Raw genomic sequence first — 12,500 nt, 5'->3', positions numbered from 1 at the left:
TGTGTGAGAGGTGTGTGAGGTGTGTGATGTGTGTGAGGTGTGTGTGAGGTGTGTGTGAGGTGTGTGAGGTGTGTAAGGTGTGTGTGAGGTGTGTGTGAGGTGTGTGTGAGAGGTGTGTGTGAGGTGTGTGTGAGGTGTGTGTGAGGTGTGTGTGAGAGGTGTGTGTGAGGTGTGTGTGAGGTGTGTGAGAGGTGTGTGAGAGGTGTGTGTGAGGTGTGTGTGAGGTGTGTGTGAGGTGTGTGAGGTGTGTGAGGTGTGTGTGAGGTGTGTGAGGCGTGTAAGGTGTGTGTGAGGTGTGTGTGAGGTGTGTGTGAGGTGTGTGTGAGGTGTGTGAGGTGTGTGTGAGGTGTGTGTGAGGTGTGTGTGAGGTGTGTAAGGTGTGTGAGATGTGTGTGAGGTGTGTGTGAGGTGTGTGTGAGGTGTGTGTGAGGTGTGTGTGAGGTGTGTGTGAGGTGTGTGAGGTGTGTGTGAGGTGTGTGAGGTGTGTGTGAGGTGTGTGAGGTGTGTGTGAGGTGTGTGTGAGGTGTGTGTGAGGTGTGTAAGGTGTGTGAGAGGTGTGTAAGGTGTGTGAGGTGTGTAAGGTGTGTGTGAGGTGTGTAAGGTGTGTGTGAGGTGTGTAAGGTGTGTGTGAGGTGTGTGTGAGGTGTGTAAGGTGTGTGTGAGGTGTGTGAGGTGTGTGAGGTGTGTGTGAGGTGTGTGTGAGGTGTGTGTGAGGTGTGTGAGGTGTGTGAGAGGTGTGTGAGAGGTGTGTGTGAGGTGTGTGTGAGGTGTGTGTGAGGTGTGTGTGAGGTGTGTGAGGTGTGTGAGGTGTGTGAGGTGTGTGTGGTGTGTGTGGTGTGTGTGAGGTGTGTGAGGTGTGTGAGGTGTGTGTGAGGTGTGTGTGAGGTGTGTGTGAGGTGTGTGTGAGGTGTGTGTGAGGTGTGTGTGAGGTGTGTGTGAGGTGTGTGTGAGGTGTGTGTGAGGTGTGTGTGAGGTGTGTGTGAGGTGTGTGTGAGGTGTGTGAGGTGTGTGTGAGGTGTGTGTGAGGTGTGTGAGGTGTGTGAGGTGTGTGTGAGGTGTGTGTGAGGTGTGTGTGTAAGGTGTGTGTGTGAGGTGTGTGTGTGAGGTGTGTGTGAGGTGTGTGTGAGGTGTGTAAGGTGTGTGTGTGAGGTGTGTGTGAGGTGTGTGTGAGGTGTGTGTGAGGTGTGTGTGAGGTGTGTGTGAGGTGTGTGTGAGGTGTGTGTGAGGTGTGTGTGTCAGCAGGAGAGACGCAGCAGCAGCAGCAGCGTGTCCAGTGGGAACATCTGGCTCTGGTCCACCAGACCAGCTGAAGTCTCTCTTTGACTTCATGTTCCACAAAACAAACGCTGGAAAAAGGTTTGACGTGACATCATCCAAAGAGAGGACATGTTGAATGACTGGAGAAGAGTGCAGTCTTCATCTGTCAGGAGACCATGTGAGCGAGTGAGCGAGTGAGCGAGTGAGCGAGTGAGTGAGCGAGCGAGCGAGTGAGTGAGTGAGTGAGTGAGTGAGTGAGTGAGCGAGTGAGTGAGCGAGTGAGTGAGTGAGTGAGCGAGTGAGTGAGTGAGTGAGCGAGTGAGTGAGTGAGTGAGTGAGTGAGTGAGTGAGCGAGTGAGTGAGTGAGCACTTCACTGTCTGTCCACAGCAACGCTGCAGAAGATCTCACATAAGCTTTATTGCATGTGTCGTACTCCATCTACTGCTCTGCACCTCCTTCTGCTGCTCTGCACCTCCACCTGCTGCTCTGCACCTCCATCTACTGCTCTGCACCTCTATCTGCTGCTCTGCACCTCCACCTGCTGCTCTGCACCTCCATCTACTGCTCTGCACCTACTTCTGCTGCTCTGCACCCCCACCTGCTGCTCTGCACCTCCATCTACTGCTCTGCACCTCCACCTGCTGCTCTGCACCTCCTTCTGCTGCTCTGCACCTCCACCTGCTGCTCTGCACCTCCTTCTGCTGCTCTGCACCCCCACCTGCTGCTCTGCACCTCCATCTACTGCTCTGCACCTCCACCTGCTGCTCTGCACCTCCTTCTGCTGCTCTGCACCCCCACCTGCTGCTCTGCACCTCCATCTACTGCTCTGCACCTCCACCTGCTGCTCTGCACCTCCTTCTGCTGCTCTGCACCCCCACCTGCTGCTCTGCACCTCCACCTGCTGCTCTGCACCTCTATCTGCTGCTCTGCACCTCCATCTACTGCTCTGCACCTCCATCTGCTGCTCTGCACCTCACTGTGGCCGTACAAAGCCGCGAGGTCCATGAGCCCACTGCTGCTCTGTCACAAGAATGTTAGTGAGGGAATAAATCAAGAGAGAAGGAGAGTAGTGAAGGAGAGAAGTGAAGGATAGTAGTGAAGGAGAGTAGTGAAGGAGAGTAATGAAGGAGAGTAATGAAGGAGAGTAGTGAAGGAGAGTAGATAAGGAGAGTAGATAAGGAGAGTAGTAAAGGAGAGTAGTGAAGGAGAGTAATGAAGGAGAGTAATGAAGGAGAGTAGTGAAGGAGAGTAGTGAAGGAGAGTAATGAAGGAGAGTAATGAAGGAGAGTAGTGAAGGAGAGTAGTGAAGGAGAGTAATGAAGGAGAGTAGTGAAGGAGAGTAGTGAAGGAGAGTAATGAAGGAGAGTAATGAAGGAGAGTTGTGAAGGAGAGGAGTGAAGGAGAGTAGATAAGGAGAGTAGATAAGGAGAGTAATGAAGGAGAGTAGTGAAGGAGAGTAATGAAGGAGAGTAGATAAGGAGAGTAGATAAGGAGAGTAGTGAAGGAGAGTAGTGAAGGAGAGTAGTGAAGGAGAGTAATGAAGGAGAGTAGTGAAGGAGAGTAGATAAGGAGAGTAGATAAGGAGAGTAGATAAGGAGAGTAGTGAAGGAGAGTAATGAAGGAGAGTAGATAAGGAGAGTAGATAAGGAGAGTAGTGAAGGAGAGTAGTGAAGGAGAGTAATGAAGGAGAGTAATGAAGGAGAGTAGTGAAGGAGAGTAGTGAAGGAGAGTAGTGAAGGAGAGTAATGAAGGAGAGTAGTGAAGGAGAGTAGTGAAGGAGAGTAGTGAAGGAGAGTAATGAAGGAGAGTAATGAAGGAGAGTAGTGAAGGAGAGTAATGAAGGAGAGTAATGAAGGAGAGTAATGAAGGAGAGTAATGAAGGAGAGTAGTGAAGGAGAGTAGTGAAGGAGAGTAGATAAGGAGAGTAGATAAGGAGAGTAATGAAGGAGAGTAGTGAAGGAGAGTAGTGAAGGAGAGCAATGAAGGAGAGTAGATAAGGAGAGTAGATAAGGAGAGTAGTGAAGGAGAGTAGTGAAGGAGAGTAGTGAAGGAGAGTAATGAAGGAGAGTAATGAAGGAGAGTAATGAAGGAGAGTAGTGAAGGAGAGTAGTGAAGGAGAGTAGTGAAGGAGAGTAATGAAGGAGAGTAGTGAAGGAGAGTAATGAAGGAGAGTAGTGAAGGAGAGTAGATAAGGAGAGTAGATAGGGAGAGTAATGAAGGAGAGTAGTGAAGGAGAGTAGTGAAGGAGAGTAGTGAAGGAGAGTAATGAAGGAGAGTAATGAAAGAGAGTAGTGAAGGAGAGTAGATAAGGAGAGTAGTGAAGGAGAGTAGTGAAGGAGAGTAGATAAGGAGAGTAGTGAAGGAGAGTAGTGAAGGAGAGTAATGAAGGAGAGTAATGAAAGAGAGTAGTGAAGGAGAGTAGTGAAGGAGAGTAATGAAGGAGAGTAATGAAAGAGAGTAGTGAAGGAGAGTAGTGAGGAGAGTAGATAAGGAGAGTAGTGAAGGAGAGTAGATAAGGAGAGTAGTGAAGGAGAGTAGTGAAGGAGAGTAGTGAAGGAGAGTAGTGAAGGAGAGTAGATAAGGAGAGTGGTGAAGGAGAGTAGATAAGGAGAGTAGTGAAGGAGAGTAGTGAAGGAGAGTAGATAAGGAGAGTAGTGAAGGAGAGTAGTGAAGGAGAGTAATGAAGGAGAGTAGTGAAGGAGAGTAGTGAAGGAGAGTAGTGAAGGAGAGTAGATAAGGAGAGTAGTGAAGGAGAGTAGTGAAGGAGAGTAGTGAAGGAGAGTAGATAAGGAGAGTAGTGAAGGAGAGTAGTGAAGGAGAGTAGATAAGGAGAGTAGATAAGGAGAGTAGTGAAGGAGAGTAGTGAAGGAGAGTAGATAAGGAGAGTAGTGAAGGAGAGTAGATAAGGAGAGTAGTAAAGGAGAGTAGTGAAGGAGAGTAATGAAGGAGAGTAATGAAGGAGAGTAGTGAAGGAGAGTAGTGAAGGAGAGTAATGAAGGAGAGTAATGAAGGAGAGTAGTGAAGGAGAGTAGTGAAGGAGAGTAATGAAGGAGAGTAGTGAAGGAGAGTAGTGAAGGAGAGTAATGAAGGAGAGTAATGAAGGAGAGTTGTGAAGGAGAGGAGTGAAGGAGAGTAGATAAGGAGAGTAGATAAGGAGAGTAATGAAGGAGAGTAGTGAAGGAGAGTAATGAAGGAGAGTAGATAAGGAGAGTAGATAAGGAGAGTAGTGAAGGAGAGTAGTGAAGGAGAGTAGTGAAGGAGAGTAATGAAGGAGAGTAGTGAAGGAGAGTAGATAAGGAGAGTAGATAAGGAGAGTAGATAAGGAGAGTAGTGAAGGAGAGTAATGAAGGAGAGTAGATAAGGAGAGTAGATAAGGAGAGTAGTGAAGGAGAGTAGTGAAGGAGAGTAATGAAGGAGAGTAATGAAGGAGAGTAGTGAAGGAGAGTAGTGAAGGAGAGTAGTGAAGGAGAGTAATGAAGGAGAGTAGTGAAGGAGAGTAGTGAAGGAGAGTAGTGAAGGAGAGTAATGAAGGAGAGTAATGAAGGAGAGTAGTGAAGGAGAGTAATGAAGGAGAGTAATGAAGGAGAGTAATGAAGGAGAGTAATGAAGGAGAGTAGTGAAGGAGAGTAGTGAAGGAGAGTAGATAAGGAGAGTAGATAAGGAGAGTAATGAAGGAGAGTAGTGAAGGAGAGTAGTGAAGGAGAGCAATGAAGGAGAGTAGATAAGGAGAGTAGATAAGGAGAGTAGTGAAGGAGAGTAGTGAAGGAGAGTAGTGAAGGAGAGTAATGAAGGAGAGTAATGAAGGAGAGTAATGAAGGAGAGTAGTGAAGGAGAGTAGTGAAGGAGAGTAGTGAAGGAGAGTAATGAAGGAGAGTAGTGAAGGAGAGTAATGAAGGAGAGTAGTGAAGGAGAGTAGATAAGGAGAGTAGATAGGGAGAGTAATGAAGGAGAGTAGTGAAGGAGAGTAGTGAAGGAGAGTAGTGAAGGAGAGTAATGAAGGAGAGTAATGAAAGAGAGTAGTGAAGGAGAGTAGATAAGGAGAGTAGTGAAGGAGAGTAGTGAAGGAGAGTAGATAAGGAGAGTAGTGAAGGAGAGTAGTGAAGGAGAGTAATGAAGGAGAGTAATGAAAGAGAGTAGTGAAGGAGAGTAGTGAAGGAGAGTAATGAAGGAGAGTAATGAAAGAGAGTAGTGAAGGAGAGTAGTGAGGAGAGTAGATAAGGAGAGTAGTGAAGGAGAGTAGATAAGGAGAGTAGTGAAGGAGAGTAGTGAAGGAGAGTAGTGAAGGAGAGTAGTGAAGGAGAGTAGATAAGGAGAGTGGTGAAGGAGAGTAGATAAGGAGAGTAGTGAAGGAGAGTAGTGAAGGAGAGTAGATAAGGAGAGTAGTGAAGGAGAGTAGTGAAGGAGAGTAATGAAGGAGAGTAGTGAAGGAGAGTAGTGAAGGAGAGTAGTGAAGGAGAGTAGATAAGGAGAGTAGTGAAGGAGAGTAGTGAAGGAGAGTAGTGAAGGAGAGTAGATAAGGAGAGTAGTGAAGGAGAGTAGATAAGGAGAGTAGATAAGGAGAGTAGATAAGGAGAGTAGTGAAGGAGAGTAGTGAAGGAGAGTAGATAAGGAGAGTAGTGAAGGAGAGTAGATAAGGAGAGTAGTGAAGGAGAGTAGATAAGGAGAGTAGTGAAGGAGAGTAGTGAAGGAGAGTAGATAAGGAGAGTAGTGAAGGAGAGTAGTGAAGGAGAGTAGTGAAGGAGAGTAGATAAGGAGAGTAGTGAAGGAGAGTAGTGAAGGAGAGTAGTGAAGGAGAGTAGATAAGGAGAGTAGTGAAGGAGAGTAGTGAAGGAGAGTAGTGAAGGAGAGTAGTGAAGGAGAGTAGATAAGGAGAGTAGATAAGGAGAGTAGTGAAGGAGAGTAGTGAAGGAGAGTAGTGAAGGAGAGTAGTGAAGGAGAGTAATGAAGGAGAGTAGTGAAGGAGAGTAGTGAAGGAGAGTAGATAAGGAGAGTAGTGAAGGAGAGTAGTGAAGGAGAGTAGTGAAGGAGAGTAGATAAGGAGAGTAGTGAAGGAGAGTAGTGAAGGAGAGTAGATAAGGAGAGTAGATAAGGAGAGTAGATAAGGAGAGTAGATAAGGAGAGTAGTGAAGGAGAGTAGATAAGGAGAGTAGTGAAGGAGAGTAGTGAAGGAGAGTAGTGAAGGAGAGTAATGAAGGAGAGTAGTGAAGGAGAGTAGATAAGGAGAGTTGTGAAGGAGAGTAGATAAGGAGAGTAGTGAAGGAGAGTAGTGAAGGAGAGTAGTGAAGGAGAGTAGATAAGGAGAGTGGTGAAGGAGAGTAGATAAGGAGAGTAGTGAAGGAGAGTAGTGAAGGAGAGTAGATAAGGAGAGTAGTGAAGGAGAGTAGATAAGGAGAGTAGTGAAGGAGAGTAGTGAAGGAGAGTAATGAAGGAGAGTAGTGAAGGAGAGTAGTGAAGGAGAGTAGTGAAGGAGAGTAGATAAGGAGAGTAGTGAAGGAGAGTAGTGAAGGAGAGTAGTGAAGGAGAGTAGATAAGGAGAGTAGTGAAGGAGAGTAGTGAAGGAGAGTAGATAAGGAGAGTAGATAAGGAGAGTAGTGAAGGAGAGTAGTGAAGGAGAGTAGATAAGGAGAGTAGATAAGGAGAGTAGTGAAGGAGAGTAGATAAGGAGAGTAGATAAGGAGAGTAGTGAAGGAGAGTAGTGAAGGAGAGTAGATAAGGAGAGTAGTGAAGGAGAGTAGTGAAGGAGAGTAGTGAAGGAGAGTAGATAAGGAGAGTAGTGAAGGAGAGTAGTGAAGGAGAGTAGTGAAGGAGAGTAGATAAGGAGAGTAGATAAGGAGAGTAGTGAAGGAGAGTAGTGAAGGAGAGTAGTGAAGGAGAGTAGATAAGGAGAGTAGATAAGGAGAGTAGATAAGGAGAGTAGTGAAGGAGAGTAGTGAAGGAGAGTAGTGAAGGAGAGTAGTGAAGGAGAGTAGTGAAGGAGAGTAGATAAGGAGAGTAGTGAAGGAGAGTAGTGAAGGAGAGTAGTGAAGGAGAGTAGATAAGGAGAGTAGTGAAGGAGAGTAGTGAAGGAGAGTAGATAAGGAGAGTAGATAAGGAGAGTAGTGAAGGAGAGTAGTGAAGGAGAGTAGATAAGGAGAGTAGTGAAGGAGAGTAGATAAGGAGAGTAGTGAAGGAGAGTAGATAAGGAGAGTAGTGAAGGAGAGTAGTGAAGGAGAGTAGATAAGGAGAGTAGTGAAGGAGAGTAGATAAGGAGAGTAGATAAGGAGAGTAGTGAAGGAGAGTAGTGAAGGAGAGTAGATAAGGAGAGTAGATAAGGAGAGTAGTGAAGGAGAGTAGTGAAGGAGAGTAGTGAAGGAGAGTAGATAAGGAGAGTAGTGAAGGAGAGTAGATAAGGAGAGTAGTGAAGGAGAGTAGTGAAGGAGAGTAGTGAAGGAGAGTAATGAAGGAGAGTAATGAAAGAGAGTAGTGAAGGAGAGTAGTGAAGGAGAGTAATGAAGGAGAGTAATGAAAGAGAGTAGTGAAGGAGAGTAGTGAGGAGAGTAGATAAGGAGAGTAGTGAAGGAGAGTAGATAAGGAGAGTAGTGAAGGAGAGTAGTGAAGGAGAGTAGATAAGGAGAGTAGTGAAGGAGAGTAGTGAAGGAGAGTAGATAAGGAGAGTAGTGAAGGAGAGTAGTGAAGGAGAGTAGTGAAGGAGAGTAGTGAAGGAGAGTAGATAAGGAGAGTAGATAAGGAGAGTAGTGAAGGAGAGTAGTGAAGGAGAGTAGATAAGGAGAGTAGTGAAGGAGAGTAGTGAAGGAGAGTAGTGAAGGAGAGTAGTGAAGGAGAGTAGATAAGGAGAGTAGTGAAGGAGAGTAGTGAAGGAGAGTAGTGAAGGAGAGTAGTGAAGGAGAGTAACAGTCAGTAGATGATGCTGTTTCAGGACATGAAGCATCCAGTGGAGGCTGCTCTGCTCCCACAATAGGGAATAGTTAGCCACCTAGAAATTTCTATCTGCTTTCAGCCTTATGCTAAGCTAAGCTAAGCGTCCATCTATTAGTGCATGTTTCCTTTGACATGTATGAAGAGCTGGTGTCATGCAGCACATTCAAGTGGAAGTCTTTTTGTCTTTTCCCTTCATCACATCAGAAGTTCTGTTTGCTCGTCAGATCAACTCACACAGCCGAGACGCTGAGGGACACACACTGACTCATCGTATGTGTGTGTGTTTTTACTTGACATCAAAGAGCTTAAACCCACTTTGATCAGCTGTGTCATACACACACACACACACACACACACACACACACACACACACACACACACACACACACACACGTCTACATTAAGCTTTTCATTAGTAGTGTTTTCTGCTCATTATAATGCAATATGACCAAGTGTTTTACACTGAGGCACAGACACACTGAGGCACAGACACACTGAGGTACAGACACACTGAGGTACAGACACACTAAGGTACAGGCACACTGAGGTACAGACACACTGAGGTACAGACACACTGTGGTACAGACACACTGAGGTACAGACACACTGAGGTACAGACACACTGAGGTAAAGGCACACAGAGGTACAGACACACTGTGGTACAGACACACTGAGGTACAGACACACTGTGGTGCAGACACACTGTGGTACAGACACACTGAGGTACAGACACACTGAGGTACAGACACACTGAGACATAGACACACACTGAGGCACAGACACACTGAGGTACAGACACACTGAGACATAGACACACACTGAGGCACAGACACACTGAGGTACAGACACACTGAGACATAGAAACACACGGAGGCACAGACACACTGAGACATAGACACACACTGAGGCACAGACACACTGAGGCACAGACACACTGAGACATAGACACACACTGAGGCACAGACACACTGAGGCACAGACACACTGAGACATAGACACACACTGAGGCACAGACACACTGAGGCACAGACACACTGAGACATAGACACACACTGAGGCACAGAACCACTGAGGTACAGACACACTAAGGTACAGACACACTGAGGCACAGACACACTGAGGCATAGACACACACTGAGGCACAGACACACTGAGGTACAGACACACTGAGACATAGACACACACTGAGGCACAGACGCACTGAGGCACAGACACACCGTGCTGTGACAGCAGCACAGAGGGAGACTAAACATGAGCGTTTCTCAGGCCGTTCTGCGTCATGTTGGTTCTCTTCCCACACGCGCGCGCGCACACACACACACACACACACACACACACACACACACACACACACACACACACACACACACACACACACACACACACACACACACAGTGATGAGTGATCCAGTGATCCAGTGATGAGGTGAGGTGCAGGTGAGGAGGGATGGAGCGTCCATCCGGCTTTGTTCCGCTACTCACCCTTCAATGGTTTCCATCTGGAGGCTGTGGGGTGGAGCTGTGGTTACCTGCGCGAGGCGATCAGAGCGCGTGAGGCCAGCTGAGCCGGGAGGAGCTGCTGGTGTCCGGGGAGAAGCCTCCGTGCAGCCGCGTGACGCCCAGCATCCTCAGACTCATCGGGCTCTGCGTCCTATTGTCTCCGCATCGCTCTGTCCTCTAGGAGGGAGGAGGGGGAGGAGCTAGCAGAGGCCCGCCCCCTCCTCTCCGCTCTGGCCAATCGCAGCGCTGCTCCGCCGGGAGCCGCCGCTGCTCGCTGTCTCCGTACAGACTATGCTGCATTCAGGGGTAGTCGGAACTATCAAAGCGACGCAGAGGCGATAGTTCACTTAAGCTTCACTAGCAGGCCATAGTCGTCTTTTCCTGCCATTATCAACCACAACTGCACGACATTCAGTAACTGACTTGATTTCTGTTAATAATGCTCTAAATTACAAAATTATACGAACATGAATGTAAAGTCCTTGAAACCATTTGTCACATTAAGTAGGACATTCATTCTGGTGCTGATCTGTAATGCTCACACTGAAGTACACGGTTGGTAAATCTGAAGAAAAGGTTATTTATTCGTATGTGTATATATATATATATATATATATATATATATATATATATATATATATATATATATATATATATATATATATATATATATATAACTTTAATATAAGTTTTTGGTTTGGTCAATTCATTTTAAACAACACGTGTCGTCTGCTAAATTCATTTGAAGTGGTTAATGAGTTACAGAGCCAATGCAACCTGTTCAATAACGATTACATCAAAATAAATATCATTTTGTAATAATCCAACTCAATGTGGTGCATATGTTGCACATCACAGGTTTCATTTTGTTGTTTCAATCCAAAAACATATTCATGACAAAAAAAAAAGCTCTGAAATTGAAGTTTACAAGCTGTACCTGAATGTCTCCTAAGACTATGCAGTGCAGGAGTCCCACATCTAATATCAGCAGATATCAGCTGGTGGTCTCATGGCATGTTTCAGTATCTGTAACACAACATTGGTACAATATGGACGCTGTAGTCGAGCCAACAGGGATCTCATGTGATGAGCAGAGAATATTTCACTGGTCCAATACAATGCATCGTCAGATGTCCAGTTCTTCTAAATGAGCTTCATACTAAATAATAATTAACGTGTTCGGATTAGAAATATCAGTGTGTCTCTTTGCCCGTAACTCACTGTAGAACCAACAGCCCTCTGGTTACAGGAGGTTGCATCACAAGGAGGGGGGGCACATGGCGTATGACTCATCGCATCAATAATACGCCCATAAACATAGACGGAGAACTCCAATAGACCGCCAGGGAGACAAAGCATTGTGACAAAAGAGATGATGCTGGATTGTTTTCTCTGCATTGTTGAAGCTCCACAGATTGTGTTTTTACCTTATTTCAGATGTGGCTCTCTGGTCTTCAGATTAATACTTGTATGAAGAAGAGCCTTGTAAGTGATGAAGACGTGTTGCTCTGTGAGTCTGTGTTCACTGTGACGGAGCAGTTACCAGGACAGATGGGGGCCTGTGAGGACCATTTAACTTCACCCTCAGCTGTCACCGCTTCATCCGTCTGGGACGTTAAGGTGAAGGAGTCCCTCAGTACTGATGATGCACTAGAACCGCCTAGAAGATTATGGAAGAAATACAAACAGTCCTTCAACTGACATACAGCTTTTATTCAAAGGAGTGCAAGAGTAAAGGTGAGGTAGGGGGAGTTATAAAAAGGCTAAGAAATATTCAGTATGTCCACTGACCACTGTGAAAACACAGCGATGTGCAATACAAACATGGTGAACAGAAGCCAGGAAACAGGAATGTCATTTGTTCTGATTAGCAGGAACAAAAGCTCGGGGCGGAACATACACTCAGTAGCACATTTAAAACAACTAAAATCAGTGCAGTTAAAATAAACTTAAAAAGGTATATGAAACACTTTCACAACACACATGTTAGCCTCTCAATGGGCTGAGTTGGGGTCGTGCAAACATCTCCACTGACGCACGAAGGACTCATACAAACAGATAAAGAGCCAGGTCTTTGGTGTGGAGATGCTGCGCCAGGTTCTGGATGCGACACAGGCGGACGTTCTGCGCGTCTCCTGCGCTGTACACTCTGAAGATGTGATAGCGCTCCTTTTCTTTCAGTGCAAAGTCCAGCTCATTGGCAGAGAGGTGGATGAACGACTTCTCCTTCTTTATCGTAGACTTCACTTCCACGTACACGACCGCCGGCTCTCCATCAGCTCCAAAAGTGAGCTTGAAGTCGTAGGGCTGGCCGCTCTCCCCGCTCTGGTTGCACCACAGGACGTGTGCGGGACGTCCCGGCTCGCCGCTGTCTCTCCAGTGGCCCAGGAAGGAGTCGACCAGCTGCTCCCCCCACTCACCGATCACGGCCCAGTCCGTCGGGTCGTCGGACAACACCACCTACGCAAGAGTAGTTCAACTTAGAAGACGCTGCCACAGCGCTAGCCCTGAGAAAACGTCCGTGTATTGAATGGACTGACCGTGCTGGGTCTCTGGCAGGTGAGCTGCATGTCCTCCAGCGAGGCCAGGGGAGGCTGCCCTTTGCTCCAGGGAGGAAAGTCCAGGTTGAGAGGGGCCCGCTGGGTCTCTGCACCACCATGGAACACACTGGGGAGCACCAGGGCCTCGGGGACCAGGCTGATGACAGAGGAGAGGGGAAGGTAGTGGGATTAGGGATTATGTATTGAGGACATGAGGAGGAAAAGCCAACATCAGGCTCTACATAAATCTTTCAGATTGCTGTGGAGGAGCAGGAGAGCCTACA

At 46.8% G+C, this 12,500-nt stretch overlaps 2 protein-coding genes across 2 annotated transcripts in view; both read right to left on the bottom strand.

The window, feature by feature from the left end:
- Positions 1-9,841, bottom strand: part of LOC137789611 (serine/threonine-protein kinase SBK1-like) — a 15,149-nt gene extending 5,308 nt beyond the window's left edge. Inside the window, exon 1 of the mRNA XM_068583333.1 lies at positions 9,659-9,841. The gene's annotated coding sequence lies outside the window, so the exon portion shown is untranslated. The remainder of the gene's footprint in view (positions 1-9,658) is intronic.
- A 1,527-nt stretch (positions 9,842-11,368) lies between these two features.
- Positions 11,369-12,500, bottom strand: part of LOC137789898 (uncharacterized) — a 55,598-nt gene continuing 54,466 nt past the window's right edge. The window contains exons 46-48 of the mRNA XM_068583765.1: position 12,500; positions 12,217-12,373; positions 11,369-12,136 (exon numbers count right to left, since the gene is read on the bottom strand). The exon at position 12,500 is cut by the window's right edge and continues 75 nt beyond it. Of these exons, the coding sequence (XP_068439866.1) occupies positions 11,723-12,136; positions 12,217-12,373; position 12,500 (572 nt within the window). The 3' untranslated portion in view covers positions 11,369-11,722. The remainder of the gene's footprint in view (positions 12,137-12,216; positions 12,374-12,499) is intronic.

This window comes from Clinocottus analis, unplaced genomic scaffold, assembly GCF_023055335.1.
Source record: "Clinocottus analis isolate CAN_PGR_092001 unplaced genomic scaffold, fCliAna1.0.p SCAF_19, whole genome shotgun sequence".
Lineage (NCBI taxonomy): Eukaryota > Metazoa > Chordata > Actinopteri > Perciformes > Cottidae > Clinocottus > Clinocottus analis.
The sequence above is the reverse complement of the archived record's forward strand: the minus strand, read 5'-3'. Positions and strand labels throughout refer to the sequence as shown.